The 17,495-nt window shown below is 42.4% G+C and overlaps 1 protein-coding gene across 10 annotated transcripts in view; it reads left to right on the forward strand.

Moving 5' to 3' along the window:
• The window catches only part of PTPRT (protein tyrosine phosphatase receptor type T), a 405,976-nt gene that overhangs the window by 365,858 nt on the left and 22,623 nt on the right, over positions 1-17,495 (forward strand). For all 10 annotated transcript variants that reach the window (XM_072350259.1, XM_072350261.1, XM_072350264.1 and 7 more), the window contains 6 exons: positions 346-533; positions 6,115-6,202; positions 12,442-12,518; positions 13,449-13,485; positions 14,804-14,901; positions 16,276-16,392. In XM_072350259.1, the coding sequence (XP_072206360.1) occupies positions 346-533; positions 6,115-6,202; positions 12,442-12,518; positions 13,449-13,485; positions 14,804-14,901; positions 16,276-16,392 (605 nt within the window). The remainder of the gene's footprint in view (positions 1-345; positions 534-6,114; positions 6,203-12,441; positions 12,519-13,448; positions 13,486-14,803; positions 14,902-16,275; positions 16,393-17,495) is intronic.

Genomic DNA, 17,495 nt, shown 5'->3' on the forward strand with positions numbered 1-17,495 from the left:
GTGTATCTTTCGGTCCCATTCTTTACAGGTTTGTGAAGGAAGGTATGTAATCCCAGTGGGATCGTTACGCAGAGCTCATGCTACGTTTGCTGTTTCACTGTGTGTGCTGTACCCTCATGCTTGATTGGCTGTTCAATCCATTCCCACCTCTGGGTTTGACTCTTTGACACAAAAACTAGTTGAATGGGAGTTGGCAGCAGTCGGCACTGTGTCTTTCTTACTGATTTCTTTACTTTCTTTTGCCTGCACCGGCCATTGGGATGGTGAAGAAACAAATGGAGCAGGAATGAGAATGGCAGTCACAGATAAGTGAAAGCTTGTTTTGCCTCCCTGTCTTCAAAACAGACAGTAGCCATGGAGAGATGACCCAGCCAACCTTGACTATCCAGACCCACCCGTACCGGAGCTGCGAGCCAGTGGAAATGTCCTACCCACGGGGGCAGTTCCAGCCAGCCATCCGAGTGGCCGACCTGCTGCAGCACATCACCCAGATGAAGCGTGGACAGGGCTATGGATTTAAAGAGGAGTACGAGGTGAGTGGAACCTTCACTTGTGTGAATTGGTGGAGAAGTGGCAGTCACAAAGGAAGGATGTTTGGGATGGAGCATTAACTGTGTGCAGAGCGCCTTTTCCTTAATTCACTTACTCTCTTAGTTGTTTCCTTCCTCCATCTTATTTGTGTTAATAAGACTAGGATTTAGAACACCAGCAGTCTCTGGTGGCTCTCTGGTACAGAGAAAATGTGTTTACTACATTGGAAGAGAATGACATTGTGTCCATGTGCTCTCTCTCCCCTAGAGAGATAGTAACCATTGCTGAACTCAATGAAAGGTTTGGAATCCTGTAGTCCCGTACTTGTTCATGTGCTTTATATGATGATAGTGCAAGCTAGGCTTGAAGAAAAAGGTTTTTTTGCATTTTGGAACCCCTAAATATTGTGGAGCAATTGATCAAATTAAATCACAGCTTAATGATCCCCGTGTGTGGAATTGTAAAGGCAAAAATAGCAACCTCGTGTAGTTTAAATGGAATTCTTCTTTATACTCATATCTCTGTCTCAGAGTACATCTAAGTGATCTGCTCTTGCTGCTCAGAGGAGAGTGGTGAGGTGCCAGTATGAAAGCAGCCCCTCCACAAAGCTGGAGTGGCCAGAAATGCAATGCAAACAACAGCGGCACTGAAGAGGGGTTGGAAGACAATTATACATTTAGAGGAGAAGGAGAAAATGGGGAAATAACATCAAACATATGTGAGACTTTGCTGTAGCAAGCGATAATTATAATGAATGTGGTAAGCTGGTGGGAAGGCAATAAGTAATTAATATGCATAGTGGCATTAAAACTACTTAAAAATAACTTAACAGCTGTGAAAAGTAAGTTACTTAATGAAAGCAGCTCACTTCTCCACCCTGCAAGTGAGAGTCCATAGGGTTTGTATCACTGATGCTGGGGTTTGCAAATAATTGCAAATAATGCTTTCCTGCTTGTCACCAGGGAGTACTTTTTTTAATCAGATGGCATCAAAGATTGTCATGACAGATATTTCTGGTAACTGTATGTTAACCAGGGCTGTGCACTCACGCACCACAATCAAGGACACTAATTAAAGCATTAATTCAGAGAGCTTGGTTAAATATTGAAAAAGGGTAGTAATTCTCTTGGGAGATTTACTTAGCCTCCCTTGGCCTGCACTCCTGTGAACAGCACCCAGAACTACATTTAGCTCAATTACAGATGCCCTCCAATCTAGTTCTTGATGTTCAGGAAGAAAACAGGTGCTGGCATATATGTGATTTTCTGGCACTGGCATTGGTAGTTATCAAAATAACACATTAGCATGAAAAATGTCAATGCAACTTTCAGCTCCACAAGTTGTGCCTTTCCCAGAAAGTGCTATCTGAAGACGTATGCAATGACGATGACACTATATACATTTGCATAATTCCTTCCTTCACAAGAAATGGCCTGGAGAATGCCATAAGCTCTTAAATCACTTGTACTGTCCTACCCTGCAATCAGAGGCAGTTGCCCTAAGTGGCACTCCTTTTAGATGGTGGAATTTGGTTTTCAGAGCACAGCTCTAAGCAGCTCTCAGCCACCAACAGCAATATTGCAGATTGCAGGGAGGATGCTGAAGGGTTGTAACTCCTGGGAGGTAGGAAGAGTAGTTTTAAGTTGGCTGGACGATCTGCCTTGCAAAACACACTGCAAAATGGTTGGTAAGCTCTGAAAAATTTAAGCTCTGAGAATTTATCTTGGTCTCTTAAAATCTGTTTTTGTACACTAATATTGATGTCATCCATGTGTACATTTTTTTCTTCTAAGAAGCTGCTTTTCTACCTACTTTGCAGATTGATAGCATACATGGGAGCCTGTTTAGTGACGCGTTACCAAATAATTGTACTCTCATGTACAATCACTTTGAGCAGAACGTATCAGTCATATGTGACGATCTTTTATCTACGTGCGTTCCCACTTCTGCTGAGGAATCAGAGAGTTGCATTCGGGCTTTTGTTTGATGCTCCTTCACCTGCAGAGCACTGGGGCACGGGTTTCACTGATGACATCTTGAAAGGAAGATTTTCAAGTGCTTCCGTCTTACATCTAACTCCACACTGAGGAAACGGCCAGGATGTGATGGTGGAAGTGGTGGAAGTGCTGGTGTGAATTGGCTGGTAACTGAGTGTGAATGTGGGAACCTGTCAGCACATGCAGTATGTGCCTTATTTCTGTCTGCCTGCTGCAGCTCAGGCCAAAGTGTCTGCTCCTTGTGGTTGGCAGTAAAACGTGTGGGCCACGAGAGATCGATCCATCACTGACAGTGGATGTAGATGGCACTATGTGGGATTAGGCACGGCCATAAACATTTAAATGGGACTTGTTTAACTGTCGCCTGTTCCTTTCTCAGAGCATATCAACCTTGATTTGTTGTGAGCTGCTAGGCTGGTCCCTAACTGTACTGCAAGCTCCCATTACTGGCTGCAGAGATAATAAGCTTAAGTATCCAAATTTCAAATATGACTTAGGGTGTCACTGAAGCATATTTCTCTTGTGCATTACCAAGACTGCGCGCTTATTTTGGATTCTGTGGCTCCTTCCTCAGGTGTCTTAGCATTGCTAGTTTCCAATGGATTGAAATCACTGGGATTTTAACCCATCCATTTCTGGCTGCCCACAATGCCTCTATCTGGTCAAAAGACCAGACCCTGCAGTTCAGCACTACAAAATGTCAGCTGGATTGCTATTAGATACACTGTCCTTGGATTACACTGGCTTAAGGCTTTGTTTGGCCCCGCTGTGTACTAAATGGGAAGCTGAACTGGCTGAATTATTTCTTTTCCATTGCTGGTTTGTTGTTGTGGGGCTTTTTTTTCCTGTTTGTTTTCAGCCAAAGCAGTTTTAACCCTGGGTCACAGCAGAGTTGTGGGAAGAGCTTTGCCACCTCTGTTGAGACTGTGGCTGCAGGGAGAGATTCAGGACTACGTGGCAGGCTGTGGGATGGGCAGAGAGGCTTTTAATTGATAGCATTGCCCCGAGCAGCACTGCTGCATCGTTGGGGTACATCAGTGCAAATGAAGGATGCGGGTTTTCATACTTGTAAATGAAAAACAAACTGCAAACTAATTAAATGCCTCCGTCAGAGATTTATATTGACTTGCTCTAAGCCTCGGCTGAACGTGAGCTCTCTGGTTATGTATCCAAGTTGTGGTGCTTGGAAATTTTGGTTGAGACGAAGCTGACTTTTAGAGATCCGGCCCTGTCATTTCAGGTAAAAATTAGATCAATTTAGTTTAAAAAGCATCATTATGAATTGTACTGCAGAGAAGGTATTTCAGTCTGCATTTTACTGCTCTTCTCTATAAGAAGGAAAGAAAGGAAAGCTTAAAAATTAAGCCCAGACTTTTAAACACCAAAATTTGGTAGTTATCAAATTGAACAAAGAATCCAGCACGTTTCCTGTAGGAATACCACATGTGGGTCCAGTTCTGATACCTGAGATGACCATCCTGGTCTGCCCTTATTCATAGTAAGAGAGAAGCAGAAGTGTTCCTTTTGAGAGCGTGTTTATGAAATAATGCTGTGTAATCCACTGCACAAAACCCATTAGGAGTGCAGCTCTTTTTCTGGATACGAGTGGATCATAACTGATGGTTTTGCTTTTGTATTTCTAAAGCAGTTTTGATTCTCGGTGCTACATTGTCAGTGATCTCGTGGCAGAACTGTCGGTGCTGCACTGCCTGTGTATGTGCAGTTAATCCAGTTTGTACAGCTGGTTGTACAGAAGAGGTGTGGGTATGCTTCCTGCAGAGGTGGTTTGTGTTCCTCACCAAGCAGAACTGCCCTTTGTCTCTTCAGAGATGGAGAGTTTCATGAAAAGCAGAGATTTCTTTGGTTCTGATTGAGGTGAAAAATGGCAGGTTCTTCATATCTTTGGAAGCTGCGTAAAGCAAATATGAAATCTGGAATTTTAGTGGGGAATTTCAACCAATCACTTGAAAGGATGGCCTTAGTTGGAAAGGGTTTCTTGGAACTGAAAGTGTATTCTTTGGCCAAGATAGACTCCTCCAGGTGAAGAGATGGGGAAGAATTTATTTTACTTTTCCCTTTTCAGATGGCTGTGATCAGATGCCTAATGACCATTGCAATTCTCTAGTCAATCTGCCATGATTTGATATTAGTAGAAAAATAAGGCACCTTTTCCTTCATCTTTAAAGACAAAAACGAACTGTCCTTACCTCTTTTCTTTTACTCTGAGATTTTTTTTGTTGTTGAGTGTGGGTTTTTGTACTCAGGAGATGAGCTTCTATTTGGAAACAGCTGTCTGTAAAGGAAATATATATGTGATCAAAGCCCTCGCCAATTACAGAGTTTATTACTCTTTCTCCTGGGCTTTTGAATAGGATCTCACTGTCCCTGTCTTTTGTCAGCAGGCTCGTGGCAGTGCTGCAGTGCCTGACATTTTCTGTCCTGGAACCCCTCTGGGGGAAATTCACAACAATTTGGTCTGCAAGAGGGTTGCTCTTATTAAATTTATTCGTAATGCCAGTGTTGTAGATCCTAATAATTGTGTCTCTCTGCTATTGCATTCAGGAACTGTAATAGACCTGGATGGCTTGTGAAGATGAATGTAAATTCATTTTCCAGTTGTCAAACTACCCGCTGCTAGCCAAGGCAGATATGATTCCCCAATGAGTGCAGTATAAAAACTCCATAATTCCCTTGGGATTATGAATGGTACAGCTTGTAATGTTGTGGTTGGTTTTAGTAATACAGGCTCACGTCAGGGCGTAGATCTTGGAGAAGGCCAAGAAAACACAGCCAAAGCTGTTTTTTAACTCACCTTTGCATTCAGCATGACTCAAGGCTGGGCTGGCGCCAGCTGTGTGCAGGTTGTGGCTTTCTGTCCCCAATACAGAAATAGCTGAAACCACTGTATGTGCTCAGCTGAAAGCCTGAGCCCTTTGTTTCCACCATCTGGGCTTGCTTAGCTGTGCACAGGATAGCAGACTGTCCTCTCTTGAATCCCTGCCCACAGGGATCATGGCGTCCCAGCCCTGGTTCCACACAGCACCACCAAACCCAAACCCAATGGCTGAGAGCGCTGCCCTCCACTCCCCATGAAGAGCTGCAGTCTCCATGAGGCCTCCCCTCAGCCTGCTCTGCTCCGGGTCCAACAAACACAGCGACCTCAGCTGCTCCTCACACACACTGAAGCCCTCAGACCCTTCCCCTCTACAGCCCTCCTTTGGAAGCTTTCATATAGTTTTATATATATATATATATACATATATATATATATGTGTGTGTGTGTGTGAAATCTCCCCTGTTCTACAGGAGAAATGAGCTTAACCTGTGACTGTGCAGCCAGAAACCAAGTCTCCTCATCCCTTTAGGTCAGCATTAGCAGCTAGCAGAAGCCAAGGGATTCACGCGGTCTGCACCAAGCTCTGTTTCCTTTGTTAGTAAATGTGCCCTTTCCTCGAGAACAGCTGTTTGCATGGTTGACTTAGGGTTGAATTACGCAGTATCGTTATTTTCGCCCTCTGTTGCCATCATAACCCACCTGCAGGCATTGTCCGGATTTTTATAAACCCTCCACTTGTTTGTTTTGCAGGCACTACCCGAGGGGCAAACGGCATCCTGGGATACGGCCAAGGAAGACGAAAATCGCAATAAGAATAGATATGGAAACATAATCTCCTGTAGGTGTTAAGTCACATTACACCGAGCTTCCCGTGTGATTCCATAAGCATCTTATGGAAATGGGGTGTGCTTGAAAACCTCACTCAAAACTGGTTTACGGTGCTGTGCATTCAGTAATTCAGTCTTGTTACGTGCTATGCTTAATTCTGGGATATTTTTTTTTGTTTATATTTTTTCTTTAGCCCTTTTAATGCTTTTTTTTTTTTTTTAATCTATTTATTCAAATTAAGGACAAAATCCTCTTTCCAGATTGTCACAGTAGGTGATTTTGCCCATTTTCTATTCATTTTTTTGTTGTTGTTGTTATATAACTCAGATCTTTCAGTGTCACAAGCAGGATTGTGAAAGGAGATGTGGAACAGCGGTCAGTAACCAGCAGAGCAGCTGGTTTATGAGTAGGACAAGCTTAGCTTCTGCTAATCACAGTAAGTCAGCTGAGAATGCACTAAAAGCTCTTAGTTGTATTTAATTCAGTAACAAATTGTAGTTGGTGTTGTAGAGATAATAATATATTGTAGAACTATGGGGCAGGGGAGACCTCCATAAACCCACTTAGGGCTATTTTGTTTCTGTCTAAGGTACAGCTCTACCTCTGTCATTTTTTGTCTGATCTTAGTGAATGTTTCTTTTCCTAAAGATCTCCAAAGTTCAGCTTTCCGAAAGCTCTCCAGGCAGCTTTCCCCGGTGTTTCATTATTCCCTACAATGTCTGGGAGGTACAAGGAGAGGTATAATAAATCATCCTTTTTAAGGGCTGCTAAGCAGTATCAAATTGGAGAAGCCGGGTCTGGGGCAATCAGAACAAGAAGTAAGAATGTAACTAGATGTGCCATACATTTATGTGACTGGTTAAATGTATGGAACGCTGTAAAAGCAAAACTAGGTTGCGTGGAGTGATACGTTTAGTAGAGTACTTTTTCTCAGGTTAAATATATGCTTTCTGTAGGACAAGCAGACTTTATTAAAGAAGTGGAAAAAATCACAAAGAAGTGTCTCTCACACAGGATAACTTTCCTCTTTTTCTTTTAAAGACTTAAAAGAAGTGATTTGTGTAGTGGTTTAGGGGGAGTGGCACAGAACGGCTAAGGGACCTCATGGTAAAGGTAACGAAGTCTGGAAATGAAAATGAAAGGATTCTGAACCCTATTCTAATCCTGATTCTGCTCCTGGCTTTCTGCATGGGTTGTGAGGTGAACACGGGTTCCATCAGTCTGTTTCTCCATATGTAGTTAGCGTGAGAATCATCTCCCTTATCTTCAGCTGTCTAAAAGCTCAGCCTTGCTGTAAGCTTCCTTTGTTGCTAGTGGCAAAGAAAGATACTTCCAGACAGAGGTTCAATTTGCCTGTCTAGACAATTAGCTTAGATCAAATTAGTTTGAGAAATGAATCATCCAGCTGTAACAACCGCACGTTGGTTTTTGAAGGTGGAAGTGCCATAGTATGCTGTGAGGAAGCTAACATGAAAGAAAATATTTCTTTGGAGGGTTTTGAAGAAGCAGTTGACCTGATGTCAAGGTGGAGGTGAAGGAAGGCAAGGCTGTGTGAGAGCCACCGTTCAAAGCTCAGATTTGAGGGCTGTGGGAGAAAGAGTCAGAAGGTTGTTGTGGTAATGGAAAGACATATAGGTAAGAAGCACAAAAATAGTGAGAGAGCAGAGGGATGCTGAAGATTTGAAGGTAAATAACAAGACTGGATGGAATTTCCTCACTTGAAATACGTATGACATAAAGACATGGAGAAGGAGAGAGTAATTTCTAGATTTAGTAATGTGCCATGAAGAGGGATGAAGTAAAATGGATTGAAGTATTTGCTTCACTTTGAAGATGCTTGGAAGAAGGAAGAGAGGATTCCTGAGGAAGGGGCATAACATTCATTAGACATTTTGTCAAAACGGTGGGAAATTATCAGTGATGTCTTTGGTTAAGTCTCATCAGAACCTACAGATGGGTGATGTTGGGCTGCTGTCCTGAGTAAAGGCAATGGCAGGATTCAGAAAGGAGAAATGACAGCAGAACTGAAAATAGCAGGAGAGCAGTTCCCTCCAGGCAGATCATGAAAATGAATTGTGCTCTGTGGGTACAAACTGTGCAAAAGCCTGAGCAGAGGAGAGGAGGTGGAACACGACGACATCCTTAGCTGATTTGTTGTGCTAGACCTACAATTGCTGGTAAAACCCAGAGTGTGCACTGATTGCTCTTACCAGCGTTTGGTCAAACGCTACAGATGGCAATTAACATTATTTGTTTAATCACAGTTGCAATTTCATCAGTCCTGGAACAACGTATTGCATGCTGTTTGGAGAGTGAATTGAAAAGCCAGGTTGTGATCCAACTTTTGTAACTGCTTCAGAGACTTTTGTTAGAATGTGAGCTTATCAGCTCAACATGTGATGTTGCTCAGGAATTCACAGCAGGTTGTTTTCCCAGCCTCCCATGTAATAGTGCACTCACAGGACCTTTTTACTCAGCTCGCCTCTTTCCCAGTACTTTATTAATACTGTGCCTCTGTGTGAGAACCTAAATTTTGCTGCCAGCCCCAATATCTGCTGCTGCTCTTACATCTGCAAACCAGTCTTTGCAGACCAGCTTAAGGGGCAGAGGTAGGTAGTGGGTGCATTTGTATATGGGAATGATTTAAGTTTGATTTAGTGTTTAGATATTGATGCTTTGGAAGTGCATCAGTGTGTGATGGTTAAGGGAGAGATGCTGCACTTACAAGTTGAGCTGGTCCCATTGCATAGAAGAGAAAACATCCTGAAGCTGTGTGGGACCTTTGCTTCTATTCCATCTCTCCACGTATTATCCAAATTTGGAGTAAAACTCTCAGGTGAGAGCTGAGGGATAGAGACAGAAGACTGTGCTTTGCTTTAACTTATAGGAGAGCACCATCTTTTTCCCTTCTGTTGTTTTTTTTCCCTCTTTTGAGCATGTTTTTAAAGGAGGTGTTTAGTACTTGCAGGGACCAGCACTGCTTCAGATGATGCTCCCATCTGCAGTATAGCTTTACCATCTTCTCTAGTATTAGCATCCTGTGGTGGACCATTAAAACATACCGAGTTGGTGACAAAAGGCAATATTGAAACTTGCTTTGTTTTCTTCCCGCTCTGGCTGCCATGTGCTTTGGGCTGGAAGACTGCAAATCAGTGAGAATTGTGTGGTGGAACAGACAGATATCAGGGAAAGATTAAGAGAGCTCACAGCTGGAACACCTCACTGTTGCCCTGTTCTCAAGGTATCTCAGGCTGCTGGGGATAGGATTAGAGGACAGTGCACCCTGAGTGGTCAGATCATCCTTTCTTACCAGAACTGCATTGATTTATTTCCAAAGATATCTGTATTTCTCCATCAACTCAGTGGAATACCTTGACAACCAATTTAGACTAGCTGCATAATATTTAGATGGTGAAAGTTGCATGAGATTAATCCGGCACTGGTGTCAAAATGATACGTGGCAAAATTGCAATGATATTTCAAATGATCAGTAATGGGGATTTTGACAGAGGTATGAAATGATATCGTGGGGGTTTTTTTGTGCTAAAAATGGGAGCATGGTGCTTTTTAACAAAACTCTGTCGCTCTTGAAATCTGTTTGAAGCCCAATTTTCCAAGTACATGCAGACTTCTGCTAACTTGCCTTCCGACTGTAGGCAACTGGGAGAAGGAAGCTCATGTAAACGCTTGTAAAACTGCTTCCATTTTTTTCGCAGCCCTGAAGATTTCTGTAAAGCATTTGTGGCACGCAGGGATTTTGTGATGTCTGTTGAATGTGCAGAAGAGTTGGGCAATGCGTTCATCTCAGCGTGCCAAATATGTTGTCTCTTTAGCTGGTTTAGTCCAGTGGGAAGGTGCAGAATAAGAGATTTGTTCTGGTCACTGGGAGAAGTGAGGATACTTGCTTTTCTTTAAAAAGCCATTTAAAGTCTCTCAGTTGAAAGAATAAGCACAAGACCCAAGAGCTTTGATTCAGAATGGCCTCCTAAACTTATGAACTTATTAAGCCATTAAGACTTCATTAATACACATATACAGTTTTTCTGCTGCACATTCACCCACAAGTATTAATCACTTTCCTATTATTTACAGTAAGAATAACCACATTTGGTTCAAGTAAAAAAAAAACACTTTTTCTTAGCTACAGAGCACCCGTCATTTAACCATATCTGTCCTAGAGGCACAGATTTATTCTGCAGTCCTTCTCAGATCTCTCTCAGGCAGTTCCCTTAAGGAGACATCCATCTTTTTTTCTAAGTTTCTAACTAAGGAGTGGCTCCTAGAGCTGAAATGAGATCTGTGAGCTTGGTTCAGTTACATGAGGAGAGGCGAGTTCTTCCTCAGTGGCTGTGCAAAGCTCTTCAGCCACACACTGTGTGTAGAAAGCATCGACATCCCACTTTAAAAAAGCAACTTGAGATTCTTTTCTGTCATCAGGGTCATTTTTGGTCTCACAACTTTTCAGTTATATTATTCCAATAAGCCAAGACTTCCATAGCATCATTATACTGCGGCATCACAAGGAGGATTAGTAAGTGTTCCCCTCACAGCCATTATCTCCAGGGATTTCTTTGCTTTTCTTCTGCTCGCTTCTTAACTAGCTTAGTTTCCTGCCTTGAATTTCAAGTGTGAAATTGGCTACAGGAGACTTGGTGTATTTCATCGAGATGTCCACCTTAATCAGCCTGTTGTCTGTCTGTGTGAATTGCTCTAAGTATAAATTCTTCTGTTGTCTGTCTAACCACATGATTTACTGCAACTCCTAGCGTGCTTGCCTTGAGCACCGGTAATTGTGGAGAGCTGGGAGCAACATCAGCACTTTGGGAAAGATACCTCCTGCATTTACAGTTTGTATTTATTAATGCGTGTGTAGCAGAGCTTTTGATGGATTCACCAGCATAACCATTTTCTGAATGCAAATATGGCATTTGAGAAATACAGCAGCGCGGCTGTAGTTGGTGGGTGTGAAAATCTCACCCAAACAATGAACGAAGTATAGAGTCATTGTTTCACATGAGCAAATGGATATTGAATATACATCGAAATCTCAGTTTTCAGAGCTGTTTATACATCTGTCTCTGTTTCTGCGTTTAATTAAGGCATGGCTAAAACCTTTTTGACTGAGTTTCTGCAGAATCCCGCCTCATGTTTTTGTTTTATTGTGATGATTCTTTTTAATTGAATGTAAATCATGCTTAGGCTCATATTTTGCAAAGGGTTTCTAGCCGTTAATGCTTTACTGCCTGGGAGGTACTGTCTGCATAGCTAGCGGGGAGGAAATAAACTTAATGGAATCTGTATTCTGCTTCATTAAAAAAAAACCCTTTAGAAATGAGCCCAGCATGCCTGGCTGTGACCTCCGTAACCTGCCTGCCTTTCCCAAGCAACTGGTCCTCAGATAACAGCTCTGCAATTAATTACATGCCAGCACTGGGACTGCCAGCCCCGATCAGATCAACGCCCGGCTCGTTCAGTATCTGCTTTGACAGAGCTCAGCACCAGCTGTTCCAGAGGAAGATCAAAATATTCTCTTGGTGGAAAATTATGACATAATCTGCCCGCTGGGGTAGTTCCTTTCTGTATCTGAACTCCAGAGCATAGTGGGAGAGGAAAAGATTGATATCTGTTATTTTATTGCCTTATCTGAAGTAACTTTGAACGTCCTCAAAAACACGAACACTTTGTTTTTGCTGCAGTGGGTTCTGTGGGTTGTATAAAAGAGCTCTGATTTCCTCCAGTATTTTCTTCCTGTACTTTGGATTTCCCCCACTTGTTGTAGGATTTCGTTTGTCATTTTATTCTCCTTTAGTCTTCCGTACCTCTGTTGTGGCCTGTTTATTTTTGTCCTGATTGTATGTTAGTGCTTGCCTCAAGTTTCTATGGGTCTGAGGAAGCCAGGGGGGCTGTTACTTCCCAGGGTGGAGATGGCTTTTGGAATGGAAATACCTCCTGCAAAGACCCCCAAACCAAGCGGTGTCTCTGTTCTTTGCAAAAGCTCTGTAACAAATTACAGTGATGGCACTGAACTTAATGAGCACTGAGATTGAACGGGCACTAACCGAAAGGTCTTACAGACCAAAGAAAGGGCATATAGGAACCGGAATAGCTTTGTTATTCTTACAGTTCTTTGTTTTGTTTCGTTTTTACTGTAAGTATTCAACTACTCACTTGCAGGAACTGGCAGATAAAATAAAGCACTGACAAAGTCCTCTTTATCGTTACTGTCACTTTTCTCTTTCCTTCTTTCAGATGATCATTCAAGAGTGAGATTGCAGCTGCTGGATGGGGACCCTCACTCTGACTACATCAACGCCAATTACATAGACGTAAGGCTCACGGACGTTCTCAATGTGACAAACCCTGCTGCTGACAATCTGCTCACCAGTTTGTGGTGCATGTTACGTAGGGACAGACTGCTGGTCTGATGCGAGTGACAGATGAACGTTATGCAGACATCATGTTGTGACAGGGAGAAGGTTCTTGGTCTCCAGTCTCTTCTTTCTGACCAGTCTAGACAGATGGATATTTCCTATGTCTGACAGCTCCACAAACACAAGTGGAATGTGGGGTAAATGCATGATGTATGTGGAAATCAATATCAGCCCCTCACAAGAGCATTAGCAGATATCTGACTCTTACTGATATCTGACTCTTACTGAGTCACAGTGCACAAGGTGTGAGTGGCTTGACATTTTTTTTAAGCATTGTAAAATAACTTTAAAAGCTGCTTTCCTTGCACAAGCAGAATGCTAAGTGATGTGCACTTCTTGTATGCATCTCCCCGTGCTTAGGAACATGACACTGCTCAGAAGAGTATCTCTAATGGAAGAAGCTGAAACAGGCACTTAGTAAAGTCACATACAACTGGCACTCAGTGTTATCATGCAGGGGAAAACTCACACCATCTTCGTTGTTTTTCAAGCACAAAGATTCAGCTTTTTCCATGGTGGTTTCCAGAGCTGCCTTTGAGTTAAGCATGGCATTTTTGTTTCTTGGAATGAATAGTGCAAACTGCTCCATTCCTGTTATCTCCTTGCTGTCATGAAATCCTGACACTGTGGGGTTTTTAATTAAATTATTTGACCTGAGTGAGATACCATCGCTGAAAATCTAACAGGGCAACCTTGTTGCTTATCTTCAGCTGTTCAATAACCAGTTTTGGTGCAGAGCAGCTTTTGCTGCCTGGAAGGTGAAAATGCATGTTGCTGTGCTTTAACTGTGACCTCAGGCCATCACCTATTTGTCTTTTTTTCCAGGGGTACCACCGGCCTCGTCATTACATTGCGACTCAAGGCAAGTTCATTCTTGTATGTCTAAATATTTGTAAAGTCACTGCTGTTTTAGATTGCTGCCAGGTTTATTTATAGGGTGACATCTTCTGTGTTGGGAATGTCTGAAAACTTGGTTTAGGGGAGCAAAAGGGAAGGAGATAGGAGGTTCCAAGCTGTTAAAGGCACTCAAACAAAAGAATCTAAATTATAAGAGTAGACATAGAGGTGGAAGAACAATCTATAATGTGCCCTTTGTGCATGAAATACGAGGGTATAACTAAAAGGGACTTTATGGAGCTTGAGTTTACCTGCTGAAGTGAAATTTTCTGTGGGAAGGCACTATGAATATGCCTGTGACTGGTGAATTTTTGTTAGTGGGAACTGGTAGCAAATTGCATTTGAACACCACCTTCTGTAAATTAGTTTCCTGTGCCTTTAGGGGTGCAAAGAAGCAAAAACCTCAGCAATACAATTGAATGCTGAGCGTGTTAGATGATGAACCCCCTAACTGCAGTTCATTGCACTGGATTGCTGTTTTCCTGCATCACTAAGCAAACTCTTTGGCCATGACAGATTTCCTTACAATGATTCATTCTCATTTCAGTGCATTCCTTACTCCTTTGGAAATGTGGTATTCACATAAATAACCCTATTCTTAACTTCCACTTTATGACTTTTTCACATTTATCCCTATTGAAGGAGTAAAGATACATAACAGAGTTAAATTGGTGTCTGGGTCTATAAGGGTACAGAGAATGCATCATGGCAAAGAACATGGAGGATACAGTTTGGGTTGAGTGGCTGAAGGATTTCATCAACAGGGTAGAAGACAGAAGCTCTAGTCTGATAAATCCTCTTTAGTGAATGCTGGCTGTTCAGCTGTTGGAGCCCGGTGTTTTTCCTTCTAGAGACACTCAAAAAAGGACTAATTTCTGAATGCTTTCTCCTTCATAATTAATAAACTATTAGGAGTTGTAGTGTTGCATCTGGTACAAATCTCAATACTGCCTTAATTGCAGAGTGACTATGGAGTTCAGCCATATCCCTTTGCTTGTACGTTATTTCCTGCTGGAACTATCATCTCCGCTGTTTACAACACAGCCATTACCTGTTTCTGGCATGCTGGAATCCCAGATACCTACTGCAAGGAAGGTGAGGTGTCTGATGCACCAGAGAGCTCCGGGCTGTTCAGTGTCTATAGCCCTGAGTCACAGAAAGATGCTCCGAAAGGGAGAGTAGGATCCTGTGAGAACAGCACAAGGCAAGGGAACAACTGGAATGGGCTGTTGGCATTAGATGCACTCTCTGAAGATGTCTTTCTGTCTTTTCTCATGCCCCAGGGCCGATGCAAGAGACAGTGAAGGATTTCTGGAGAATGATTTGGCAAGAAAACTCTGCAAGCGTCGTCATGGTCACCAACTTGGTGGAAGTGGGCAGGGTAAGGGGACCATTTTCCTAGCACAGGAAAACAAACCATTGCTGGGTGTAGTGCGGTGTTGATGCTGCGCAGTGCTCAGCAAGTGAGGTTCTTTTTGCTTACTGTAGTGAAGAAAGGAATTCATCCACTCAGGATTTTTTTCCCTCTAAAATGCTAGATTTTGTAATACTTAGTTGCTTCCCTTCCAGACTAATAAGGATCTTGTTCCTGCTGTAAGTCTTGCTTTAGCAGAGCTATACAAATTTATGCTAGCTGAGGAGCTGTCTCCTTTTTCAGTACAGAGGGGAAAATGTACTTCTGTAATAATTATTCTTTATCTGTATAATTTGAGTAATTCTCTGCCCACAAAAATCTGGAGGCACGACGACGTGCAACTGGTGTTTGAACTGATCGAAAGAGATCTTTAAATGGTACTTCAAAGCTGAAAGTTGATGCTCATTTCAGATTATCACTATTCTGTTGTGGTGTGAGCCCGTGCACATATAGATCCTGGGGCCACCTAGAAGCACCGGCCTGTTCATCATGCTTAGCTTTGCTCTCTTGGACTCAACTAACCAGGAGTCTCTGCGTTAGCACAGGGCTATTGCTGAAGCACACAGTGGGGCAAATGTGAATGACTCAGAGGGCACAGAGCAGCTTTAGGTAATGAGAAGGAGGCACATTTGGGATGCGCTTCCCTTGGCACATTCTCCCTGCTCCTGGTAGTCTTTGGTTTAGAGAGATTCTCAGCCAGAAATGAGCACTTTAAAAATGTTCTCCTTCTGTTTGTCACCTTCCAATTCCCTTTGTACTAAAAGAAACGTTTAAGCAATAGATTATTCACAGCTGCTAGTAATTCTAATGCTTTGTGTTTGATTTCCTTTAGATCTCATGTTTGAATGCTGCCTGGTTCTGTTCATTTACTGTTATTTATTCTGTTCTACCTTCTACTGACACTTCAGTTTGAAATAAACTCCTCTGTATAAAAAAACAAACACACAAAAAACCCAACCAAAAAAAAGCTCTAAATCCTAAACTGAACATATAATCATAGCCTCTTTCTACAACTGGAACTGGAATATACAACCTGCTTTGCAGTAGCTATTTGGTTGAGATTTTAGGTGCTTTTCTCCCTCTTCATGCTAGAGCATTTAGTAACTTTCTAGTCTTTGTTAACCTGAATATCCTAGAGCTTTAAAGCTCTGGCTTTTATTTCTACTGTGAGTTTTGCACGTGGCTTCTACAAGTAGCCATGTGTGTGTTCATGTGATGAGGTGGTTTTTTTCAAGAGCCTTAGCTGATGTCTTCTTCAGCTTGAGAGTGGGGTAAAATGTGGACCAGCTCTGCCTCAATTGGAGCTCGTTCCTCTCAGTATTTTCTTTCCCTTCCCACCAGGTGAAGTGCGTTCGGTACTGGCCAGATGACACAGAGGTCTATGGGGATATTAAAGTCACATTAATCGAGACAGAACCACTGGCAGAATATGTCATACGCACATTTACTGTACAAAAGGTAAGGAAACCTTCAGTCAGCTGATCTTTTGATGCCACACTCAGTTTGTGATCTGAAATGTGAACTCTGGGTGAAACATCCAGAGAGGTGGAGATGAGAACAGTTGCTGTACGGCTAGTATTTACATCTGGAATCTGAATTTTTGACAGATTATTCCCATTTTACTTAAACATCTTGATGTAACAACAAGCGTAAAATCCACAGTGCATGAAGCTTAAATAAATCCAAGAGCCAGCAGGTAGTTGGCTATCCCAATTCACAGAGGAAAACTGTAGATGAGGAAAAGGTATCAGCTAGATTAGATACCAGGGAGGTTTCTTTTTCAAGAGAAATAAAGTGTAATAAAAGCTCAACTATTAAAATTGTCCCCAAATCGGACGGATTTGGAAGATTTATGTTATATGCAATTAGAAATGGGATATCTAAATGTCAGAGTATTTCAGGTCTGTCCAAATTACTCTCCATACAGTCAGTAAGTGGTTTTAAAGCTTTTCAAAAATACCTACTAAGCCACACTGGGAATACTGGGCTGGTTTTCTTGCTCACAAGGTCCTCGTTCCATTGAATCACTGAAAAACCTGGCAGGAAGTGCTAGTGCCAAAACCTGACAGATCCATGGACTCCACATACACTTTCCATACAGTAAAAGGTCAAAGCTAACCGGCACTTGAGTGTTACCCTTGACAAGACAAATACAAGTGATGTCAGTTTTTTTGCACACCAGCAGCTTTGTCTCACCAGCACGGCCAGTTGGTGGATCTGGGTACCGCTTTCTGCCCTTTTCACCACCAGCTGTAATCTCAAACTTGGGATTTTTTTGGCAGGAGGCAGCAGAAAATCGACAGTTTCCTGGAGCCTCTGTATTGAGCTGCTCATTCCTCAGGCTTTTGCTTCAGTGCCTCAAAAAGGGTTTGAGAGTGGTGGTTTATGGAGGTATCACCAAAGGTGAGATGACCTAAGTGTGGCCCTGGTATGCTGGGACAAAAGTCATCCTGTAATGTTCCCGGTGAGCTGGTTTTGAACACTGAGACCACAGGATTGAAACAGGTGCTCGCATTCACTTCCACAGTCCTCAGCTGTACTTTGCCACTTGGTTTGTAATT

The sequence above is a fragment of the Excalfactoria chinensis genome, chromosome 15 (assembly GCF_039878825.1).
Source record: "Excalfactoria chinensis isolate bCotChi1 chromosome 15, bCotChi1.hap2, whole genome shotgun sequence".
NCBI classification, from domain to species: Eukaryota; Metazoa; Chordata; class Aves; order Galliformes; family Phasianidae; genus Excalfactoria; species Excalfactoria chinensis.